This window comes from Elephas maximus, chromosome 27 (genome assembly GCF_024166365.1).
Source record: "Elephas maximus indicus isolate mEleMax1 chromosome 27, mEleMax1 primary haplotype, whole genome shotgun sequence".
NCBI lineage: Eukaryota > Metazoa > Chordata > Mammalia > Proboscidea > Elephantidae > Elephas > Elephas maximus.
Genome location: NC_064845.1, coordinates 676368 through 700888, shown reverse-complemented (window position 1 = coordinate 700888; position 24521 = coordinate 676368). Strand labels below are relative to the sequence as shown.

The following is a 24521-nucleotide window of genomic DNA, read 5'->3' as shown; positions in this document are numbered from 1 at the left end:
TGATATGTTAAAAATGCCATTCCTATTAGAAATATGTTGAGAATTTGAACTTCAAGGAGTGGAGCAGAATGGCAGAAATACATGATTTAGGAGTTAGATTCCAGTACGGCGTCTGCAACTTTTTAGTTATGTGGCTTTGGGCATGTTAATTTACCTCTTCAGACATCATTCGGCGAACTGTTGACCATAGGTATGGATGAAATCCTTATTGAACTTTAGTTTTTTATGATAGACATGCAAAAATTCCATAGTTCATTCCTTAACCAGAGTGGATGCAATTTGCTGAATTAACTTCAGGTTGGAAACTCCGTGATAAAACATTAAAAAATTTCAAAATTTCCCTGCATATCCCCCAGCTTCATTTCACCACTCTCCATTGTCCCTTCCCTCTCCCCACACCTCCACATACACACTCAAGTCTCCAGGCAAGCCGAGCTACCGAACTGTCGGTATTTGTCCCAGTGAGGTGAATCTTCCTCCCATGCAGAACTTTGTAGTAGTTATTTCCAATCCCTGGAATACTCTTCCTTGATGTCTTTACCTGGATAACTCCAACCAGTTATTCAGCTCCCAGTTTGGTTATCCCTTTCTCTGAGTTGGCATCCTTGATTCCTTCGATCAGGGTTGAAGTAGGGTCTCAGCCATTTGCCTCTACTGTGTCATATATTCATGCTCACCTTAGAGGTTACCACACTGCATCCTAGTTTGCTCTTTCTCTGTCTTACTCAACTGTGAGCTTCTTGAGTACACAGACTCAGCATGTTCACTGCTTTATTGCCAGTGCCTAGCACTGTGCCTGGCACATAGAAGGCATCGATACGCACCCATTAAAGCAACAGGCTCCTACACAGTCATTCTAAGATGCCAACCCTGAGCCTAGTACTTGTAATGTTGTGTTGTGATTGTCACAGCATTCTATCCTATTTCATAGGGAGAAGATTGTTTCTGTCCATTTGTGTGGGAACCTTCTCCTAACATTCTGATGTTGAGAAAAAGATTTAAAAACAAATTTTACTGATGGTTGGCATGAAGGGAAGCATGTGTTGCCGTTTAGCTCCACTACATACATGTGATTGGATATCACCTTCTCCTTATAATGCGTGTTTCTTCAAGATAACTTTGTTTCTTAATAAAGCTACCGAGTTCTTAGCAGTGAAGAGAACTTGCTAAGAAATAGAGGTAGATTAAATTGGAGACCTCAGAATCCCTCAGTCACTACCGTCTCCTGTGGGAGCAGAGAAGGAGACAGTTGTCCTGTCTCCTCAGTATCCTCTGTTCTAAGTTCCTCAGTCTTTGTCTCTCATGACTTGAGACTTCTGAAGAACACTAGTCAGTCATGCATGTGCCCTTCAGTTAGATTTTTCTGATGTTTTCTCATAATTCAATTGAGGTCCTGTATTATTGGGAAGAACTCCACAGAGACAATTTCTCCTTCTCAGTGCATCACATCAGGGAGTACATGGTGTCAATCCATCCTATTACTGGTGATGCTAACCGTGATCACTGCCAGGCTTCTTGACTTTAAAGTTACTATTTTCCCTTTGTAATTAATATTTATTTGAGGGGAGATATTTTGAGATTATACAGTTATCTCGTTTCTTCTTAAACTTTCACCTGCTAATTTTAGCATCCATCAATGAATCTTGCCCGCAGAAATTATTACTCCGGTGTTCTAGTGGTGACTTTATATTTCCCTCCTTTCTTCTACATTTATTTATTGAAATTATTCTGTAAGAAAGAAGATCTGCTTATCTATCTGTCTATCTATCTATCTATCTATCTACTATCTATCTATCTATCTATCTATCTATCTATCTATCTATCTATCTATCTATCTATCTATCTATCTATCTATCTATCTATCTATCTATCTATCATCTGTCTAATCATTATAGACCCAAGGAACATATTTATGCTATTCTTTGATTTATAATCCAATACTATTTTTATTCATGTTTTTGTCTAAATGGCTTTGGTCAGTGGGAGCTCTTTCAGGTTGACTCCTGTGCTCTTTTGACGTGCCCCATCCTCTTTGAGCACTTTGTTACTCTCTGAAATTACACTTTGCTCCAGGCTCAACTTGTATTTTCTTTACCTCAGCTGGAAATTAACCACTTTTTCAAAGAGCCATGGTTTTTCTTATTGGGTAAATTCTATTTGGAAACCAAGATCTGGGTACTACATGTAAATCTGCTGCAGAACTAGGAAATATATTTATATATATGGTGACATAGTGGTTAAGTGGTACGGCTGCTAACCAAAAGGTCGGCAGTTCGAATCTGCCAGGCACTCCTTGGAAACTCTATGGGGTGGTTCTACTCTGTCTTATAGGGTCGCTATGAGTCGGAATCGACTCGACGGCAGTGGTGATATACATATTTCCATATATATATATATGGATCCCTAGTGTCGCAGTGGCTAAGAGCTATGGCTGCTAACCAAAAGACCTTGATACTGTCAAGGCTTGGTTTTAGGCTTTATTAGAGCAAGTCTATTTCATCTTTGCCCTTACTCTGAGGCATGATTCCTGCTCTAGGGTGAGATCTTTCTGGATTTTCAACTGAAAGCCTAGAGGTTCACCAAGGTCTGACAATATTTCCCCGGCACTACTTGAGTTTGGACATTTCTACTCAGTTATCAACTTCTTAGCAATTGTTCTTTCTTGGGCATTCCACAGTCTCACCGTGCAGTTGTACAACTTTGGAGATGGCCAAGTATTTGAGAGAATACACACACACACACACACGTTATATACACACACACATCCATCTGTCTCACCTCAGTGGTTTCCTCCTCAGTAACTGTGATCTCTGTTCTCTGTTTCTTCTCTCTGCTTGGGCTCTGTTTCCCTGTGCACCAATTTGAAAAAACATCTTCAGGGAGAAAGTGAGGATGAATGTGGGGTTTACCTCCTTCGCGTTCTTTCTCTGAAGAATCTTAGCTCTGAAGTGTTTGCTATCCGGTGCCTGCGAACAGCTGTTTTGTATAGTTTGTTCATCTTTTGCAGTTGTTTTCAGTGGGAGGTTAAGTTCAATAATAGTGACTACATCATGACCGAATAATTTTTAAAAATAATAAAGCTCGCAGAGTCATAGGATTTCAATTGTTCTGTCATACAGGCGGGAGAAGAGGAACATACCAGTGATCTTCAACTGATTTGACAGAGAAATTTTACAAATATTTATAATTTAGTTATGTAAAGTTGTCAATTACTTCATTATTCTAGGAAAAAATTTCAAGTAACAGAACCAATCAGAATTACAGATTTCTTTTGGTGGTTACTTTGGTATCTAAAATCTTCATAGTCCCATAAGAACTCTTTGTTAAAATGACACTTGCAAGATTTGATAGACATTAAGAAGTAATAGAACAAATGGTTATGAGTAGTCACACAAGTCCCCGTTGTTGTTGTTGGGTGCCGTCAAGTCATTTTCGACTCATAGCAACCCCATGTAAGCGTAGAACTGCCTGACAGGGTTTCTTGGCTATGATCTTTGTGGAAGCAGATTGCCAGGTCTTTGTCCTTCAGAGCCACTGAGTGGGTTCAAAGCACCAACCTCTCAGTTAACAGCTGAGCACTTAACCATTTGTGCCACTAGGGCTCCGTATGAATCTCCATATTGCACAGGAAAACAAGATTGACATCCTGTGAAAGTTCTCAATTTAATGCCTTATCAAGTTGGATTCCTTTTATCTAGTTTTATAATACAAAAAAAAAAATTCTCCCTCCACAGATGCGGGGGAGAGGGAATATTCCTTCAACTCCTTTCTTTTGAGGCTTTACTTGATTGTGAAATCTTACATTTTTAGAGTCATACTCTGAAATTTTATTCATTAGAGTTATAAGCAAAAATCAGAGCACAGATTTACTAGGAGAAATGGAGAAAGGACTGAAGAAGATTTTTATTTAGTAACAGTGAGTTAAAGATCACGCAGCATTTTTCTTCTATAAAGTCCGAATGTGTGATTTTGCGATTATATCTTCCTTCTGCTCCTCAACTGAGAGATGGCATCTAGACCAGAGGTCATGGTCCTTCCCAGGACTACGGAAGTAAAACCCAGTTAACCGAATCACTAAATTAACCAGAACACATTTTGCTGCTTGACTTTTAGGAAAAAAGAAGCAAATGATACCAAGACAACCTCGTGACAGAAGTCTCATCACCAGATGTATACGGATGAAAGTACAGGTACAGATGACTCTCTTACACACTTTTGAACCTGCAACTAAATCATCATATAATAATTACTACCATTTAGAATGTCGCCGTAGAAAGCACGATCAAGAGACTCAGCACCCCGAAACTATTGCCCTGAGATGGTCTTTAAACCTTAAACCCACAGTATCCCCTGAAGTCTTCTTAAAACCAAACAATAGTTTAGCTTAACTCGTATAGAATGTCTGCCTTGAGCATCGTGCTCTTTCAAGATTTATCTATACGGGATCAAATCGGCCACAGCAACTCAAAAGACTAGACAGGAATCTTAGGGGGCAGTGAGTTTACGTTAATGGCAGAGGAACAACTCGGAAAAGTAGGGTGAGAATAATTGCACAACTCAAAGAATATAATCCATGTCGCTGAATTGTACATGCAGAGACTGTTGAATTGGTGTATGTTTTGCTGTGTAGACTCTTACCAACAACAAAAGGCTTAGCAGTCAAGTTTTAAATGAGAGTCAAACACTATTTTTGTATTCCTAAGTGTCTCATGGAGCCCTGGTGGCACCGTGATTAAGAGCTCGGCTGCTAACCAAAAGATCGGTGGTTCGAATCCACCAGCTGCTCCTTGGAAACCCTGTGGGGCAGCTCTACTCTGTCCTACAGGGTTGCTATGAGTTGGAATTGACTCAATGGCAAAAGGTTTGATTTTTTTTGTTGTTGTTGAATAGTAGTGATGATAGGTGGCATCTTTGTTAGGGTGTCTGATTTGGATGAAAGTATTTCTGAGATTTCACCAGCAATATGCTTTTGCTGTATATATTTTTGGTAGCTAGTTTTTTTATTATATTGAGAGTGTTCCTTCCCTTTCCACTATGCTAAGAGCATCGTGAATGGGTATTAGTTTTTATTAAACGCTTTCTTGGCACCATCTTTTGCTGATCATCTTTATTCCCCCCTTTAATCTGTTAATATTCAGTAAGTTATGCTCACAGTCTTTCCAAAGTTAAACCATTCTGAGATTTACTTTTCTCTAGTTTGCATTACGAAAACATTTTACTTATCAAATTGGCAAAAACCTGGAGGTTTGATAACACGCATTACCACTGAGGCCATGGGGAAATGGCTTTACCATGCATTGCTTGTGGAATTATAATTTGTACAAACCCTGTGGAGGGCAACTTGACTAATCTATCAAAATCTACAACTCTTTGACCCAGTGAATCCATTTTTAGGAATCTATCCCTCAGTTAGTCCCACATGTGTCAAACAATGGGTGTACACTTTTCTTCACTACAGCATCATTGTAATAATAACAGATGAGACACAACCAAGATTCACTTGTAGGAGACGAGGAAAAAAATGACAGTGTCCCCTTACAACAGAGTCCAGGCAGCTGTGAAAAAGAATTAGGAAGCTCTTTGTGTTCTACAGGGAAAGATTAGAACGGTATATGGTTAGGTGAAAAATGTAGGTGTACTTGTGCTTTTGTGTAAAAAAGAGGGACAAAAAGCACACACACATATTCAAACAAAAAGCAATAATAACTGATATTCATTAAGGGCTTTCTATGGGCTAAGAATTCTACAAGACACTGAAGATAGAATGGGAGACAAAGTGTCTGCACTCATGAAGCTTATATTTTTGTGAGAGAAGGCAAAAATAAACAAATATAATGATAAATGCATGATAGGTTCTTGGACTAGCTGGATATCGTCAACAATGTGTCTGTGCACGGTCTCTATTTTATTTTTTTGCTCATTTTTTCAACTTCTTTTTTCCATTCAAATGTATGTTTTTGAGAGGTCCTTGTATAGAAACCTAGTTAATTCTTTTAAACTACCGCACGTAACTCCGTTGTATGAATTTATTACACTTTATTTATCAGTTTATCTAGTGTTGAGCATACAGTTTATGTTTTGCATTTTTCTTTATTTTTCTCATAAGGCTGCAGTGAGCATTGTTGTATAAGCCTTTCTGTGCACGCGCACTGTGATTTCGCTAAGATACGTACTTAGGAGTGGAATTCCTGAGTGTTTACACTCACACTTTCAATTTTACTACATACTGCCAGCTTTTTCTTCCAAGTGGTCCTTCTGAGTTACACTCCCCCAGCTGTGTGTAAGAGATCCTGTTCGCCTTTGTTTTATTTCACTTGATGGTAGGCTATTTAACTTGCACCAATTTGACGCTTGTAGGAGGGTATCTAATTATTGATGTAATGTGTATCTTCCTGGTAATTGATGAGTTTGAATGTATTTTCATATACTTATGGGTCATCTACTGGTTCCTCTTTTGTAAATTGCCTGTTCACACCATTTGCTCAGTTTTCTGTTGGGTTGACTTTTTGTTATTGATTTGTAAGAGTAAAGATTCCAGAGAGAAATTCTTTGTCTGTTCTATGTGTATGCTCTTGTAGTGTTGCTCATCTTTTGACCATGTTTATGGTGTCTTTTGATTTACCAAAACCAAAAACCCTAGTTTTTAATTTTGATGTAATCAGTTATATACTCTGGAAGCTAATCATAACAATGTTATTTGTTGAGGAATACCCCTTCCCACTGATTCGTAATAACTTCTCTATCCTGTATCAAGGTGTTTTATATATATAAAAAAAAAAAATACAAGGACTTAATTCTGGGCTTTATTTTCAATCCCACTGTTCTACTTGTCTACTTCTGGGCCAGTGGGGCCCTATTTTAGTTACTATCTCTTAGTAATAATATATTTTGATATCTGGTATAGAAAGTCACATTATCCTTTTTTCATTTTTCATGGCATTTCCTCTTCCTTTGCTCTTTTATCAGATCAGATTGTCGAGTTCCACAATAGATCTTCAGTGATTTTAATAAAATATGCATGGATTTATGAATCAATTTTGGAAAAGTTTGGTTCTTTATGATATATATTCTTTCCATCTATGAACAATTTTTTCTTTTATTTATTTAAGTGTTATTTTATGCTTTTTCACTGAAGTTTTGAGATTTACTCCCATAAGGTTTTGCACATTTTAATTTTTGCTTTATTTCCAGGTACTTGGGGATTCTTGTTGCTATTGCAAATAGGATTTTTTTTTCCTGTTAATCTTTTTTCTGCATCCCTTCTCCTGGGTTTTTGCATGTGTTCTCTTGGCTACAAATTTTATTTGTATGTCAAATATGCTTAAATTTATTTCCAGCCCTTTCTCTCTCTTTAGAGATCCTGACCCATATGGCCCATTACTTCCTTTTTTCAGCCACTTAGATGCTTCCCAAGTTTCTTAAACCAAACATGCCTAAGGCGGAACTCTTGGTTCTTCCCATCCCTCATCCCCAGACCTGTTCCCCTGTTTCCTGCCTACATTCAGTCTGTCCTCAAGTCCCGTTCATTGCTTGGGTTCCCTATTTGCTCACTCTATCCTCTGGCCTGTAGCAGTTTCATCCACTTTGAGGCCTATGCTGTTGCTTCCAGCCCATACTAGCCTGGTGTGTGGCCTCATTTGCACTTAGATCCTCGTAAGCAGCAGACTTAACAAGTTTGGCACATAGTAGGTGTTCAGTTAATATTTGTTGAATAAATCAATGCCCCAAACTGTACTCTTACTCCCCTCACACCTTCCCCACCTCAGCAAATTGTTCCTTTGGGCATTTGCTCAAGCCGTAAGGCAAGCAGTCATCCTTTCCTTATCCTTTCCGTTTGGCCCCACAACCAGTCCATCCTCAAGTCCTATGAATTTTGCCCCCAAGATCCACCTCCACCTCCACTGCCACTGCCCTAGTAGAAGGTCTAGTCATCTCTCGCTGGGCTCTCTGCTTCCACTCCTGTCTTCCTTCAATCTATGCTTCATGAAGCCCAAGTGGTCTTCACAGAGCATGTTGTTGTCGGGTGCCGTTAAGTTGATTCTGACCCATGACAACCCCATGTCACAGGGCAGAATTGTCCTATAAGATTTTCTAGGCTGTAATCTTTACAGCTTGACGCAGTGGCCACAAAAATGGCATTAAGCATAGCAATGATTGTGAGGATGGTGCAGGACTGGGCAGTGTTTTGTTCTGTTGTACGTAGGGTCAGTATGAGTCAGAAGTGACTTGATGGTACCTAACAACAACAACCTTTACAGAAGCAGATTGCCAGGTCTTTCTTCTGCAGAGCCATTGGGTGGGACTGAACTGCCAACCCTTCAGTCAGCAGCCGAGCTCTTAACCTTTATGCCACCAGGGTTCCTTTCATGGAACATAAATAGGAAGATTTATCTCCTTTAGTCAAACCTTTCAATGGGTTCCCATTCTTCCTGCTCCTCAGTCACCTCCAGGTCCTGTGCAGTCTTGCCCACACCTTCCCTCCAGCCTTGATGCCATCAATTCCCTCTCTGTGCTCCAGCCGCCCCACCTCCTCTGGCATCTTGAGCACAGCAATCTCTGGGCCTCTGCCTGGAACACTCTTCCCTCCATGCCTGGGTGACTCCCACTTACCCTTCAGATCCCACATAACATGTCACTTCTCCAGGGAATCCTTCCTTAGCTCCTCACTCTAAATTTGTCTTGCTGTTGTATCCTCTCCTATAAATGCAGTTCCTTTCCCTTGGAGATTAAGCACATGTTAATTATGCAGCCATCTGTGAGGTTACCTGCTGATATCTCCTTCACTGTACCCTGAGGTCCGTGAGCACAGGCACCTTTTCTGTCTTGTTCACACTAGCAATAGAAGCACTGTCTTTAAATGAAGGAATAAATGTTGGCATTTGGCTGCATTCATCTTCCGTCTTTTCATGGATATTTTTTTTATACGTGTAGCTTGATGTCACTTGGCCCCTTTGTAATATGGGTCCGTTGTGGGCATAAAGTCTCGATAGCTTCCACCTACAGTTCTAAGGGTCCTCACCCACCTGAAAATTAGCCCCCAAAATTGTTAGCAACTCATCTATTCAAGGCAGGGCCTGGGTGTGAGGCCCTCCCCCTGTTGAGAGCCCCCTGGCTCCTGCCCCAGCCCCCTGCTGACAGGACTATACCTGGAGGTACCTGAGGGAGCTGTAAGCTCTCTTTATGAGGACTGCCCCATGGACTGTCAGCTGGCTTCAGCGGGGACAACCGCCTACCCAGAGTTGCTGCCGTACAGTAAATAATGGCTTTCTCTTGGCGTTACAGACGTATTTTCTCATGTCAGCACGATCTCTTCACAAGCATCTTTTAAAGTGGCTGCCTAATATTTGGTTAATTTTCAAACAGCAACCTAATATTTCTACAATTAATCAATTATAAAAATATTAATAATTAAATAAAAATGTAATTCTTACTGTTTACATTGTATTTTTTGCAAAAATCAATGTACCCCCACCCCATTTCCCCCCAGCTTTTCTCCTTTAATAAGCTACCTGGATTTTAGGAAAAACACAGACTAGTGAATACTCCATTTTTTCTGTTCTGGCAATTCCTTCACCACATTTTTTTTCTGGAGAATATGTAGAAATTGGGTTTGGGATCCTACTTTCATGCTCCCACTTCCCCAGTAAGTAAAACTCAATTTACTGTTTTTCATGCATATTCCTACATTATTGCTGAAAATATGTTTTATTTCTGTCTCCTCTAACAGAAAGAAGGTTAAAAGATTTTATTGCTCTCAAGGGCTTCGATTTTCAGAGTAAATATTAAATTGTGAGGTAGAGGCAAACTTAATAGAAATTCATTCAAGATTTATAAATATTTTAAGCAGTTGAAGTTAATTCTTCATCCTTCAAAGTCATTCATCTTGTGCTTAAAGCCAGTCTTTGAAAATTGTAATTCCTGGTTACTACTATCTAGTCCTGGAAACACTGGTGGCGTAGAGGTTAAGTACTACGGCTGCTAACGAAGAGGTCGGCAGTTTGAATCCACCAGGCACTCCTTGGAAACCCTGTGGGGCAGTTCTGCTCTGTTCTATAGGGTCCCTATAAGTTGGAATCAACTCGACAGTAATGGATTAGGTTAATGGGTTACAATCTAGTCCTTACAACTATTCTGGTGCATCTGAAGGAAGAGAGGGAGGCGGTGTGGGTTTTAATGAGAAATCATAGCCACATGTAAGGACAAGTTAGGGAAAAGAAAAGGAAAGCTTAGGAAGACCATGTCCCCATCTTCTTGAGACTTCTATATTTTGTGAATTTATGGAGGGATTTTACATCTCATGGAGCTTCTGGGGACAGACATCAATGGGTTAAGGGCTTCTGCAGTTTCTGTGAGAGACATGCTTTGTTCATGCTCTCATTTTTAATTAAGCATCTATTGAGCACCTGTTCTGAGCCAGGCACTCAGCAAGGCTCTGAGGACAGAAAATTTAAGAAGCTGATGGAACAGTAAGGATAACACAAGTTTCCAGGTGGTCTCCTAGAATTATGTACAAGACAGGGCATAAAGGAATGAGGAGTGTTCATTAGTCCTTGGGGGAGGAGAAAGCTCCGGAAAGACATCACAAGATGTAATTTGGTTTTGAGTTGAGCCTCAAGGTAGTGGACATGTTTCATGTGTAAGTACTGGGTCTTCTTTCCCGCGGATTTCTGTCTATGCCTCATTGACCAGAATGTGGTCACACTGCCATTTGTGTATATTGAACTGGACATATTGTTGTGCCAAACAAAATGAAGTTTTGTTATTGAAGAAGGGGAGAGTAAATACTGGGTAGTTGACTAGTCATAGTGAACATTACTAGTTTGCTATTTTTTTATTGTGTGATTTTGGAGAGTTTACTTAACTTCTGGTCTGAATTTCCTCATCTGTAATGGGGGTAGAAGGGACTGTGGTGGTTTGCGTGTTGCTGTGATGCCGGAAGCTATGCCACCAGTATTTCAAATACCAGCAGGGTGACCCTTGGTGGACAGGTTTCAGTGGAGCTTCCAGACTAAGACAGAGTAGTAAGAAGAACCTGGAGGTCTACTTCTAAGAAAATTGGCCAGTGAAAACCTTGTGAATAGCAGTGGAACATTGTCTGATATAGTGCTGGAAGATGAGCCCCTCAGGTTGGAAGGCACTCAGAATACGACTGGTGAGGAACTGCCTCCTCAAAGTAGAATCAAACTTAATGACATGGATGGAGTCAAGCTTTTGGACCTTCATTTGCTGATGTGGCATGACTTAAAATGAGAAGAAGCAGCTGTAAACATCCGTTAGTAAGACATCACATTCATCATCAAAAAGAACATTTCAAGATCTATCCTGAAGTACAACACTGTCAGTGATAGGATAACATCCATACACCTACAAGGAAGACTAGTTAATATGACTATATTCAAATTTACGCACCAACCACTAATGCCAAAGATGAAGAAATTGAAGATTCTTACTAACTTCTGCAGTCCAAAATTGATCAAACATGCAATCGAGATGCATTGATAATTACTGGTGATTGAAATGCAAAAGTTGGAAACAAAGAAGGATCCGTAGTTGGAATATATGGCCTTGGTGATAGAAATGACATGGGCAGTCTTATGATAGAATTTTGCAAGACCAATGACTTATTCATTACAAATATAAGTCATTTTTCAATAACATAAATGGTTACTATACATGTGGACCTCACCAGATGGAAAACACAGAAATTATATCAACTTTGTCTGTGTAAAGAGACGATGTTGTTGTTGTTGTTGTTAGGTGCCGTCAAGTCGGTTCCGACTCATAGCAGCCGTATGCACAACAGAACGAAACACCTCCCAGTCCTATGCCATCCCTACAATCGCCGTTATGCTCCAGCCCATTGTTGCAGCCACTGTGTCAATCCACCTCGTTGAGGGACTTCCTCTTTTCTGCTGACCCTGTAGTCTACCAAGCATGATGTCCTTCTCCAGGGACTGATCCCTCTTGACAACATGTCCAAAGTATGTAAGACTCAGTCTTGCCATCCTTGCTTCTAAGGAGCAGTCTGGTTGTACTTCCAAGACAGATTTGTTCGTTCTTTTGGCTGTCCATGGTATGTTCAATATTCTTCACCAACACCACAATTCAAAGGCGTCAATTCTTCTTCGGTCTTCCTTATTCATTGTCCAGCTTTCACATACATGTGACATGATTGAAAATACCATGGCTTGGGTCAGGCACACCTTAGTCTTCAAAGTGGTATCTTTGCTTTTCAACACTTTAAAGAGGTTCTTTTCAGCAGATTTGCCCAGTGCAGTGGGTTTTTTGATCTCCTGACTTCTGCTTCCATGGGTGTTGATTGTGGACCTGGCAGTCTACTTCTGAAAAGAATTAGCTAGTGAAAACCTTATGAATAGCAGCGGAACATTTTTGAAGAGACAATGGAGAAGCTGAATACCATCAGTAAGAACAAGGCCAGGGGCCGACTGTATAACAGACCATCAATTGCTCATAAGCAAGTTCAAGTTTAAACTGAAGAAAATTAGAACAAGTCTGTGAGAACCAGAATATGACCTTGAGTGTTTCCCACCTGAATTTGGAGGCCTTTTCAAGAATAGATTTGATGGATTGAACACAATGACCAAAGATCAGAGGAGCTGTGGGATGACATCAAGGATATTGTATATGAAGAAAGCAAGAGGTCATTAAAAAGACAGGAAAGAAAGAAGAGACCAAAATGGATGTCAGAAGAGAATTTAAAACTTGCTCTTGAACACAGAGTAGCTAAAGCAAATGGAAGAAATGATGAAGTAAAATTGCTGAATTTCAAAGGGAAGCTCAAGAAGACAAAGTATTGCAATGCAATGTGCAAAGGTCTATGGATAAAACATTGAACAATGTGGGAAGCATCAAAAGAATATGGAAGGAATATACAGAGTCACTGAACCAAAAAGAATTGGCCAACCTTCAACCATTTCATAGTATATGATCAAGAACGAATAGTATAGAAGGAAGAAGTCCAAACTGCCCTGAAGGCATTGGTGAAAAACAAGGCCCCAGGAATTGATGGGATGGTGATTGAGATGTTTCAACAAACAGATGCAGTGCTGAAGGTGCTCACTATTGTATGCCAAGAAATTTAGAAGACAGCTACCTGGCCAAATGACTGGAAGAGTTCCATATTTGTGCCCATTCCAAAGAAAGGTGATCCAACAGAATGAGGAAATTATTGAACATATCATTAGTATCACACACAAGTAAAATTTTGCTGAAGATAATTAAAGAACAGTTGCAGCAGTACATTGAAAGGGAATTGCCAGAATTAAAGCCAGATTCAGAAGAGGATGTGGAATGAGGGATATCACTGCTGATGTCAGATAGATCTTAGCTGAAAGAGAATATCAGAAAGGTGTTTACCTGTGTTTTAATGACTATGCAAAAGCATTTGACTGTGTGGATCATAACAAATTACGGATAACATTGCGAAGAATGGAAACTCCAGAACACTCAATAGTACTCATGAGGAACCTGTACATAGATCAAAAGGCAGTTGTTCAAACAGAACAAGGGGATACTGTGAGTTGTTTATCCTTTCACCATAGGAAATAATTTGTATGCTGAGCAAATAGCCCAACAAGTCGGACTATATGAAGAACATGGCATTAGGATTGGAGGAAGGCTTATTAACAACCTATGATATGCAGATTGAGGACTAAGGTGCTCCTGACCCAAATTTGCTTGCTGAAAGTGAAGAGCTTGAACAACTTACTGATGAAAATCAAAGACTACAACCTTCAGTATGGATTACACTTGAACATAAAGAAAACAAAAATCTTCACAATTGGACCAATAAGCAACATCATGATAAATGGAGAAAATATTGAAGTTGACAAGGATTTCATTTTACTTGAATCCACAATCAATGCCCACAGAAGCAGCAGTCAAGATATCAAACAACACATTGCATTGGGCAAATCTGCTGCAAAAGACTTGTTTAAAAGTGTTCAAAAGCAGAGATGTCACTTTGAGGACTAAGATTAGCCTGACCCAAGCCATGGTATTTTCAATCACCTCACGTGCATGCAAAAGCTGGCCAATGAATAAGGAAGACAAAGAAGAATTGTTGCCTTCGAATTACGGTGTTGGCAAAGAATATTGAATATAACATTGTCTTAGGCTGGGTTCTCTACAGAAGCAAAACCAGTAAAACGTATAAATATATATATATATAGAGAGAGAGAGAGAGAGATTTACGTCAAGGAAATGGCTCATGTGGTTGTAGAGGCTGGAACATCCTGAGGTCTGTGGGTCAGGATAGAGGCTTCTCCTGACTCATGTAACTGCAGGAACTGGCAAACCCAAGACTGGCAGATCAGAGAGCAGGGCTCTTGCTCACAAGCAGTGAAGATCGACAAATCCCAAGATTGGGAGGCAAGAATGCAGGTAAACTGCTAGCTCAAGTCCCAAGAACTGGAGGTCAGATGAACAGGAGTGAGCTTCAGGATCCAGAATGAGCAAAAAATCCACAAGCCTTGCCAGAATGTCTGCTTATATTGGATGTAGGCCACACACCCAAGGAAACTATGGTTCAAATGACAGCCTACTCAGAGCAGATCCCATCATGAAGGTGATCACATATCAAATCTCAGCAGGAAGTGATGACATTATACGACTGCCTAGACACTGAGAATCATAGCCCGGCCAAGCTGATGTACAATCCTAACCATCACAGCCATAGACGGTCAGAAGAATGAACAAATCTATCCCGGAAGAAGTACAGCCAGAATGCTCATTAGAAGCGAGGATGGCGAGACTTCATCTTATGTACTTTGGATATGCTACTAGAAGAGACCACTCCCTGGAGAAGGACATCGTGCTTGGTGAAGCAGAGGGTCAGTGAAAGAGAGGAAGACCCTCAACAATCAATAAGATGGATTGACACTGTGTCTGCAACAATGGGCTCAAGCATAGCAATGATTGAGAGGATGGTGCAGAACCAGGCAGTGTTTGGTTCTGTCGTACATAGGGTTGCTTTGAGCCGAAACCGACTTGACAGCACCTAACAACAACAACTTCTTCTGTCTGAATTTCCTCATCTATAAAATAGGGGTAGAAGAGACTACCTTGAAGAGTTACTTTTGGAATTAGAAGTGATAGGATGCTGCAAAAGCTTCGTGCTCAATTACTAACCTAAAGATTGTCGGTTTGAACCCACCCTGAGGTGCCTCAGATGAAAGGCCTGAGGGTTTGCTTCTGTAAAGCAAAGGACTGGACTAAGCATGATTCAGCTTTGTGTCCACTATAGCAGCTGACCCTGGGCCTAGCACAACCTATATATTTAATAAATTCTGAACTGAATGGTTGAAGGTAACCCCATGAATTATTTAGTATTTATTGCATCTTGAAGTCTAACACTAAAAAGTTTTGTATAAAGCATCTGAGCCTACAGGAGAAACTGAGAAGGGAGGAGTAAAGACAGAGGCAGAAATCTAGGGGAACGTGGCATCACAGGAAAGGGAAGGGTTTAGTTGGAGAGAGGAATCAAATAAGAAGACAGCTGAGTTTAGCATCATGGAGGTCTTTGGGGGGAGCTATGGAAAACCAATTGTCCTGGAAAGGAGAGGAACAGGAGGGATATTGGAGTGTACTGGGGAGTGAATGCAAGATATAAAATGGAGGAAAGAGTACTGATACTTTTTCAAGAACTTTGGTGACAGCGAGATGAGTTGTTGTTGTTAGGTGCCGTCAGGTTGCTTCCGACTCACAGTGACCCCACGTACAACAGGATGAAAGGCTGCCCACTCCTGCGCCATCCTCTAATTCGTTGTTATGCTTGAGCCCATCGTTGCAGCCACTGTGTCAATCCATCTTGTTGAGAGTCTTCCTCTTTTTCCCTGACATCCTTCTTTACCAAATGTCTTAGTCATCTAGTGCTGCTATGACAGAAATACGACAAGTGGAAGGCTTTAACAAAGAGAAACTTATTCTCTCACAGTCAAGTAGGCTATAGGTCCAAATTCAGGGTGTCAACCCCAGGGGAAAGGTTTCTCTCTCTGTTGGCTGTGGAGGAAGATGCTTGTGATGGATCAGTCTTCCCTTGGTCTGGGAGCATCTCAGAGTAGGAACCTTAAGTCCAAAGGATGCTCCCTGCTCCTGGTGCTCCTTTCTTGGTGGTATGAGGTCCCCACTCTCTGCTGGCTTCCCTTTCCTTTTATCTCTTGAGAGATAAAAGGTGGTACAGGCCATACCTCAGGGAAACTCCCTTTGCATTGGATCAGGGAGGTGACCTGAGCAAGAGTGGTACATCCCACCCTAATCCTTTTAACTACAGGCTGAGGTTATGATTTATAACACATAGGAAAATCATAAAATGGAGGACAACAACACATGGCCTAACCAAGTTAATACACACATTTTTCGGGGGACGTAATTCAGTCCATGACACCAAGCATGATGTCCTTCTCCAGGAACTGATCCCTCCTGGTAACACGTCCAAAGTATGTGAGATGAAGTCTAAGAAGCATTCTGGCTGTGCTTCTTCCAAGATGGATTTGTTCGTTCTTTTGGCAGTCCATGGTATATCCAATATTCTTCTCTGACACCATAATTCAAAGGCATCCATTCTTTTTTGGTCTTCCTTATTCATGGCCCAGCTTTGGAATGCATATGGCACAGTTGAAAACACCATGGCTTGGGTCAGGGGCACCTTAATCCTTAAAATAATATCTTTGTTTTTTTAACACTTTAAAGAGGTCTTTTGCAGCAGATTTACTCAATGCAATGAGTTGTTTGATTTCTTGACTGCTGCTTCCACGGGTGTTGATTGTGGATCCAAGTAAAATGAAACCCTTGACAACTCAGTCAAGCAAGATGAGTTAGAGGGAGGCAAATAGATGTGCAAGTGGCATCCAGAGAGGATTTTCATGCAAGATAGGATATATGTGCCTTGTTTAAAAGCTGATGGGGTGGGGAAGACCTTCCTAAGAAAAGTACAAGAGTCTGAATCAGGACTAAGAATTTCATCTCATAAAATTAATTATTTTTGCATGATAAAAGCAGGTGAAGCAATGGGAAAGACCACTAGCAACACACATTGACCTTGCGAATGTTGACAGCAGGAACATTTTCAGTGCCCAGGATGTACCCACCACCCAGCACACACATATATATGTGTATTGTCACAGTGGCTGCAACAACGGGCTCAAGCATAACAATGATCATGAGGATGGCACAGGACCGGGCAGTGTTTCCTTCTGTTGCGCATGGGGTTGCTGTGAGCCGGAACCAACAGCACCTACCAACACCAACTCTGTGTATATGTGTTGACTCCTATTGATTGATTGTCACTTAAGTCCCCCGTGTGCTTCAGTGGTTTGGAGTGGAGGTAGGAGTATTTTTGCATTTGTCACAGTCCTAGAAGGGGTGGTATAGTAATTAAGTTTTTTAAATACTACCCCCCCTTTTTGGAGTTTTTTCAAGCTCTTTAGTTCTTTCTTTTTCTTCTCCCTTCTCCACCTGAGGTAAAACTTTACTGAGGTAAATTAAAAAAAAAAATTTTTTTAATTGTACTGTAGATGAAGGTTTACAGAGCAGACTAGTTTCTCATTAAACAGTACACATACTGTTTTGTGACATTAGTTGCAACCCCCACGACATGTCAACTCTCTCCCTTCTTGACCTTGGGTTCCCCGTTACCAGCTTTCCTGTCCCCTCCTGCCTTCTCGTCCTTGCCCCTGGGCTGAGGTAAACTTTATATCTCGTAAAATGCACAAAAATGAAGCGTATAGCTCATTGAGTTTTTCCATATGTATATACCTGTATACACCTCTCAGATCAATCTCTAGAACATTTTTGGCTCCCATGAGACTCCCTCACCCCGTCTCAGTCAGAGCCCACCTCAGGCAGAACCATGTTCTGACTTCTGTCCACTCAGATGAGTTTTGTCTGATTTTGAACTTCATGTAAACAGAATTGTGCAGTTTGTCTTCTTTTGTGTCCAGCTCCTTTTGTTCAGCATTGTGTTTGTGAGAATATTGTTTTCCATGTCCATATTTGGTTCTGTAATAGTTTTCCTATTCTAAATTGGTCTCTTGAGACATAAGGAAAAAAGAGTCTCTCTTAGAAAATATGATTTAAAACACACACACAAAAATTAATAAACCCAATTTATTTTTTTTCTGTCTAGTTGGGCAGGCAGTTGGCCTTCCAGACTTGTGTTGTTGTGCAGGGCAACCCTAGCGTTGCGTTGGACTCTGGAGTAGCAGGGAGTGGGCTCCCTGAGCAGAGGGCTCCCTTGCCTGATGTGCTGTTTTATGTCTCCCCATCTCCCCTGGCATCAATGATTTACAGTAAGATGAGTCAGAAGGTGAGTAAGGACGGCCCCAGGCTCTCCAAGAACCAGAAGTTTTCTGAGCACTTCAGCATACGCTGCTGCCCGCCCTTCACCTTCCTCAACTCCAAACGGGAGATTGTGGATAGAAAATACAGCATCTGCAAGAGTGGCTGCTTCTACCAGAAGAAAGAAGAGGACTGGATCTGCTGTGCCTGCCAGAAGACCAGGTAAGGGGTCCACACGGCCCATTCAGTACCTGGGCTGGGTATTTGCTTGCTGTCTCTCAGCTCCAAACCCACCCTTCACACTCTGTTCCGTGATGCTGGCACCGGGACTCTGCAAACCACACTTCCCCAAACCCCTGACGTTGACTCCCTGTTAAGTTCTGCCTTTGGAAGGCCCTGAAGGGAGACTGGACGGTGGGAGGGGGAGCAGGCCTTCCTGTTTCCAGCTCCTGTCAGCATCACTTAAGCAGCAGAGAGCCATGGCTCCAGGCTCCAGCTTCTTTTGGCCCTCTCAGAACCAGCCGCCGTGCACCGTCCCCTCAGAAGCCCAAGCCCCAGCCAGCTGCACCGCCTGCGGTGGTCAGAGCACCAGCCAAGCCACGGTCCCCTCCGAGGTCTGAGCGTCAGCCACGCCCCCGCCCAGAAGTCCGAACACCACCAGCCAAGCAGCGCCCCCCTCAGAAGCCCAAGCAACAGCAGCGCAGCTCCCCCCTCAGAGGTCCAGGCACCAGCCGCGGGGGTTCCCCTGCCAAAGCTTCTAGGTTCTGGTAACACCATCTCTTCCCTTTTGTTCCCCCAGTCCTAAGGTTAGTAGCTGCTTCCTGTATTTACTAATACCTGAGCTATCCCAATGGTCCTCTCTCAGCTTTACCAAACCTGTGTCATCCGTTCCCTTCATTAAACCCCCTTTGTCTGAAATGCCTAGTGTGGTTTTTGATTTTCCATGACAAGGTACAGTACGATACTTCAGATGGCTACATCCCTTCCTTCCTTCCTTTGTGTAGCAGGACAGGGAGTGAGTAATTTATCAGTTCAGATTGCATAAGTGAGTACCTCAATTCCTGTGCCTCAGAGAGGAGGTATGTTGACTCCAAGGGAGTAAAAGGAAAGGTTAAGCCATTCCCATTTTTCCAACCTTCTTCACCTGTTGTTAATCTCAGTGGCAAGATTAGCTATCCATCCACTCATTCAGTTATTCAGCAGAACTTATTGCACACTAGAGAGTTCCATATGCCATGCCGGGGGAAGAGAATATGTCAGTGAACAAGCCAAGTTTGTTGTGATCCACCAGGCCCAAACAAGAGAATAGTTGGTCACAGAGAGGTGTGTAAATGCTCTAATATTACCACGGTCAATATGTACACTGGGCCACAGGAGCCCTGAGCAGGGAGTTATTGGTTCTGCCACAGGAATTCAGGGCTTTGCAGAGGAGGTTAGGCTAGGATGAGCAGAAGGTAGGAGGAGGGTGATCCACGTAGAGACGAAAGGAGTAGGAGGTTTGAAGAGTCAGAGAGACAGATTCATCAGCTCCGTCTTAGACAGGTCAACATTTTAGTCCTTTTAATATGTGGAACTAGATCTGTTTTATGAGTTGGTAGTGGGTGCCTTTTGTATTTGAGATTCTCATACCCACTCTGACACCCAGCACCTGTGTAGCACATCGCTGTGTGTGGATATTACGATATTTACCAAGTCAGTATGCAAAAGAATCCACTGTAGAGCATGTTAAAGGTGCCCCTAGGGAATCCAACTCATTAGGTCACTGATGAGGCCTGGGGATCTACATTTTCAACAACCACAAACCCCCACCCCCAAAGGGATAACGATGTTCTTTAGTCATTAATCTTGGCCTTCCTAAATGGCTGAGTAAAAGCGTCCCAGGAGAGGTAAGTTTTGATATATGGACGTGGTTAGGAAATGTGCTGGGTAGTATCTGTTGCTCGGTGTCGTTGAGTCAGTTCCGACTCATAGCTAGGCTGCGTACCACAGAACGGAACACCGCCCGGTCCTGCGCCATGCTCACAATCATTGTTATGCTTGAGCCCATTGTTGCAGCCACTGTGTCAACACAGCAGCTTGACACAGTGCTGGGTAGAGGAGGAGGTTAATTACACAACAGGTAGGTCACGTATGGCGGTGGCTTCAAGCCACCATCTACAGGGAGTTGAGTGACGGCTCTTTGGGTGGCAGGACATCAAAAGGACATGGAAGACAATGAAAGGAAATTTTGCAGATTTGAGCCACAGGTTTGTTTGGACCCAGCCTTGCTGGCTTCATTCATCCAGACGCAACAGCTGGGTTATCCTAGTGTTGGCGTCTTTTAACTCCTCACCTCAGTGTTCTCATGGGTGTCAGAGGAGATACGTCCACAGGCTGTCATTGTCTCCTTTCCTGGGAACAGAGGGTCTGAAAGACTTTGTTCCTAACTCAATAGGACAAGAAGTCCCATGTTGTACTGCATTTGCACCATCTGAGTCCACCTGAGATACTCATTTTTCCTTCTCAGGTTCCCAAAGGTGCTACGGCAATGTGTGAGCCTTATTATATTGCCAATCCCCTTTATTCACATGGATTGACTCTCAAATCACAGAGTGGGAGGCAGTTAATAAGAACAAATTTATTCTTAGGCAGAGCTACTAAATTGTACTGGAAGAAAGATGGCAATCATCTTCTGAAGGGGACTTGCTTTCTGAAATAATGCCCTTCCTGAGTTGCATTTAGAGATTAAACAGTTTTGACAAAGGCCTTTTGGTCCCTTAGTAACTTCCTTGGATGAATCTTTTAAAAAACCAGGGTACAATTTAATCTTAGAATCAACTGGTATGATTCTCTGCTTCCGGATTGAACACAGTACCAGTCTCATATTTGATAGAAGGAAACCTTGACCTTGTCCTCCTAGTTTAGTCTACTCTCTCAATTCTTCAAGATTTTAAGATTTCACAAGGTAATCCTTATCTCAACTGGTTAGCAGAGGTGTTTGCCAGGCTGAGACTCTCTTTGTCACTCAGGGTTTCACTGCTGAAATCCTGGGATCCATGCTTTTTTGAAAACCATTGTGGCTGTGAGTGGCTGATCTGGGGTCAATCTTTCATGCATATTTGGGCAGCACTGTGAGTGCCTTTGACTCATTCTTTCATAGCCTTTCTCGTTGTGCCAAACTGAGCCCTGCATACTGAAAGCCTGGAGACTAATCTATTTCAGCAAACACGTATTATCTAGCCTATTTATCAAGACCATGTGCACAGCACTGCACCAAGCTCTGGGTAATTAAAGGAAATGCTGAATGCTGCGTAGACGGCATTTACGAGTGATCCAGCCCTCGGTGATGCTGTTGGTCCTCCCAGGGGGCCAACTCCTAGCTCACTGGTTCCAATTTCCCTGATGCCTTTCCTCTTTCAGCCACTTATTTATCCCCTTGTTTCATTTCAGCTGATGATAATAAACCAAAGCCCAGGAAAGATGACTGATTGTTAGAGGTTAAAGGTGCTAAGTGGCTTTAGGTTCTATATACGTTTGGTCTATAGGAGGCAGAGAATGCACTAATTTTGAGCCTCAAATTGAAGCAAGCCCTGGTTTGGTGGTTTGTTGACCGCCCGCTGCATAGGGCTAGGTACTTCCAAAGTTTTCGACCAGGACCACCAGCTGAAAGACTGCATGCTGGTTACCTTTGTAAGAGACTAGAAACCACTCTGCTTTCCCCTTATAACTAGAACTATATATATATTGTTTGGGGTTTATTTGGGATTATCAGGACCTCCCAAGAAGAGTGCGATTATAAGCACTTATATAAGTGACAAGCTAGAATTTACTTCAGAAAAGCGCTAACCCGTGAGCAATTAACGTTAGGGGTCTGAAAGTGTGTGCTGACAGTTCCAGGTGTGAGGGCCAGCTGCTAAAGCTCTGGCCGGTAGCTAGAGATAGCCTGCCTGCTTTTCAGTATGTGGATACAAGCTTATTCCAGGAGCTTTCTGTGACATGACTTGTCCTCTTTTTGTTCTCCCTGATGGAAAAGAGGTAGGCTACATTTTCTCCTTTTCTTCATGCAGGGTTGGGCAATCCAATCTTTTTTCTGAGTCCTCCCTCCATTTCCCAGGGTGACAAACACTGAGTTTATAATCATGTCTTATAAAGAACTTCTTTCTGCATGTTTGTGGAGAAATTCCACCAGGCATGTATCAATATTAGCTTATCCCTGGTAGTTATGCCCTGGCAATCTAATTTTGGCTTCTTCAGCCAACCAAAACCAGAAATTAACCTGCTGCTTCCCAGGAAACAGCAGAGTTGGGAAAAGGGCCCCAGCTCTCAGGTGAGGCTGTTGCCCTGCCTCCCTCGCAGCCTGCATTGTTGATTTATGACTTTGGGTGACTGCACTCTTGAATCTTGCTCTACTTAATGACTAATGCTGTTGAACGTCTTTTCATGAGCCTATTTGCCATCCATGTTTCTTTTTTGGTGAAGTGTTTGCTCATTTTTTGCCCATTTAAAAAATAATTGGGTTGCTGTTTTCTTATTAAATTTTGAGAATTTTAACCATATATTCTTGCCTTTTCATTTTCTTAACAGTGTCTTTTGAAGAACAGAAGTTTAAAATGTTGATGAAGTCCAATTTATCAGCTCTTTTCTTTTATGATTCTTGCTTTTTGTGTTGTAGATGAGAAATATTTGCCTAACCTGAGGTCACAAGATTTTCTTCTAGAAAAATTAATTTTTAAGTTTTACATTTAGGTCTATTTATCCATTTAGAGTTAATATTTTATTGATGGTGTGGGATAAGGGTTGAGGTCCAATTTTTTTTTTTTTGCATATGGATGTCCCGTTGTTCCAGCACAATTTGTTGAAAAGACTATCCTTTTTTTCCAGTGAATTACCTCAGCATCTTTATTGAAAATCAGTTGACCATATATGTGTGGGTTTATTTCTGGACTTTTTATTCTGTTCCACTAATCTATGTGTCTTTCTTTTATCAGTGCCACACTGTCTTGGCTCTTGTTGCTTCCTAGTAATTATTGGAACCAGTTAGTGTGAATCCATCTACATTTTCTTCATTGTTGATATTATTTTGGCTAGACTAGTTCCTTTACTTTTCCATGTAAATTATAGAATCAGTGTGTCAATTTCTATAATGTTATCCTGGTGGGATTTTGATTGGGATTGTGTTGAGCCTGTCAATCAGTTTGGGAGAACTGAAACAATGCTGAGTCTCCCAATTCATGAACATGGTATATCTCACCATTCATTTTGACCTTTTTTGTTTTGTAGTTTTCAGCATGCAGATCTTGCACATGTTTTGTTTTATTTATACTTAAGTAATTCATGTTTTTTTTTGTGCTATTGTAAATAGTGCTTTTAAAAAATTTTAATTTCCAATTGTTCACTGATAGCATAATCAAATATAATTGATTTTTGTGTATTGACCTTGTATCCTGTGATCTTGCTAAACTCACTTATTCGTTCTAGTAACTTTTTTGTAGACTGGGGTTTTCTCCATTGACAATCATGTTGTCTGTCAATAAAGACAGTTTTCTTTTTTTAATTTATATGACTAGTTCTTCTATATGTTTTGTACTGCTATTTCACTTAACAACTGAATATGAATTTTATTTCTAATTTTTAAAACTCCCCAAATGACAAGCAAAGCTATGGTTCCCATAAACTCTACCTCTAGAGGAAAATAATGCATGCATCTTGGTGTTTTTTGTTCATTTTCTAAATCAAGAACTTTGATGATATTCTGAGACGATTCAACAAAGCCTCATTTCAGAAGTGATCACATAGAATTCTGTTATCTACATAAGTTGCAATTAATATAATACAACCCCTCATCTGGATAAGCTTGTCTGCTTGTCTACAGCCACAGCTTTATAATGTCTTTACTGGATGTTGTTTATATCCTTCTTCAACACAATCTCCCCCCTCAATAGGAACACGGCAATATGGTCTCAATTTTATAATGTTAGCACATGTTCTTTATCTGTATGTGTGTGTACATTCAGGCCTTTATGTGTATAGGTAGTAAAACTGGTTTTCTCCAGGAATGTGTGTATGTGTGTGGGGGGAAGGTACTTTAATTTCCTTTGTGTTTTTCTATGTTTCAAAATTATCATCAATGATTAATCAGGAAAAGTGATCATTATTACACATAAAGATAGGAGAAGGCTCAGGCCAGGAAAAAAATATTGTTGTATTATTTTGACCAGAGACTACTAGAATTTAGAAAGTTAAAG

At 41.2% G+C, this 24521-nt stretch overlaps 1 protein-coding gene across 2 annotated transcripts in view; it reads left to right on the top strand.

Annotated features, from left to right (window-relative positions):
- MOBP (myelin associated oligodendrocyte basic protein) overlaps positions 1 to 24521 on the top strand; it is a 46167-nt gene that overhangs the window by 6909 nt on the left and 14737 nt on the right. The window contains exons 2-4 of one of the 2 annotated variants that reach the window (XM_049870939.1): positions 4114 to 4190; positions 18310 to 18519; positions 18813 to 19068. In XM_049870939.1, the coding sequence (XP_049726896.1) occupies positions 18314 to 18519; positions 18813 to 19068 (462 nt within the window). In that variant the 5' untranslated portion in view covers positions 4114 to 4190; positions 18310 to 18313. Of the gene's footprint in view, positions 1 to 4113; positions 4191 to 18309; positions 18520 to 18812; positions 19069 to 24521 lie in introns of those variants that run through there. The other variant, XR_007515683.1, reaches the window with a different exon arrangement.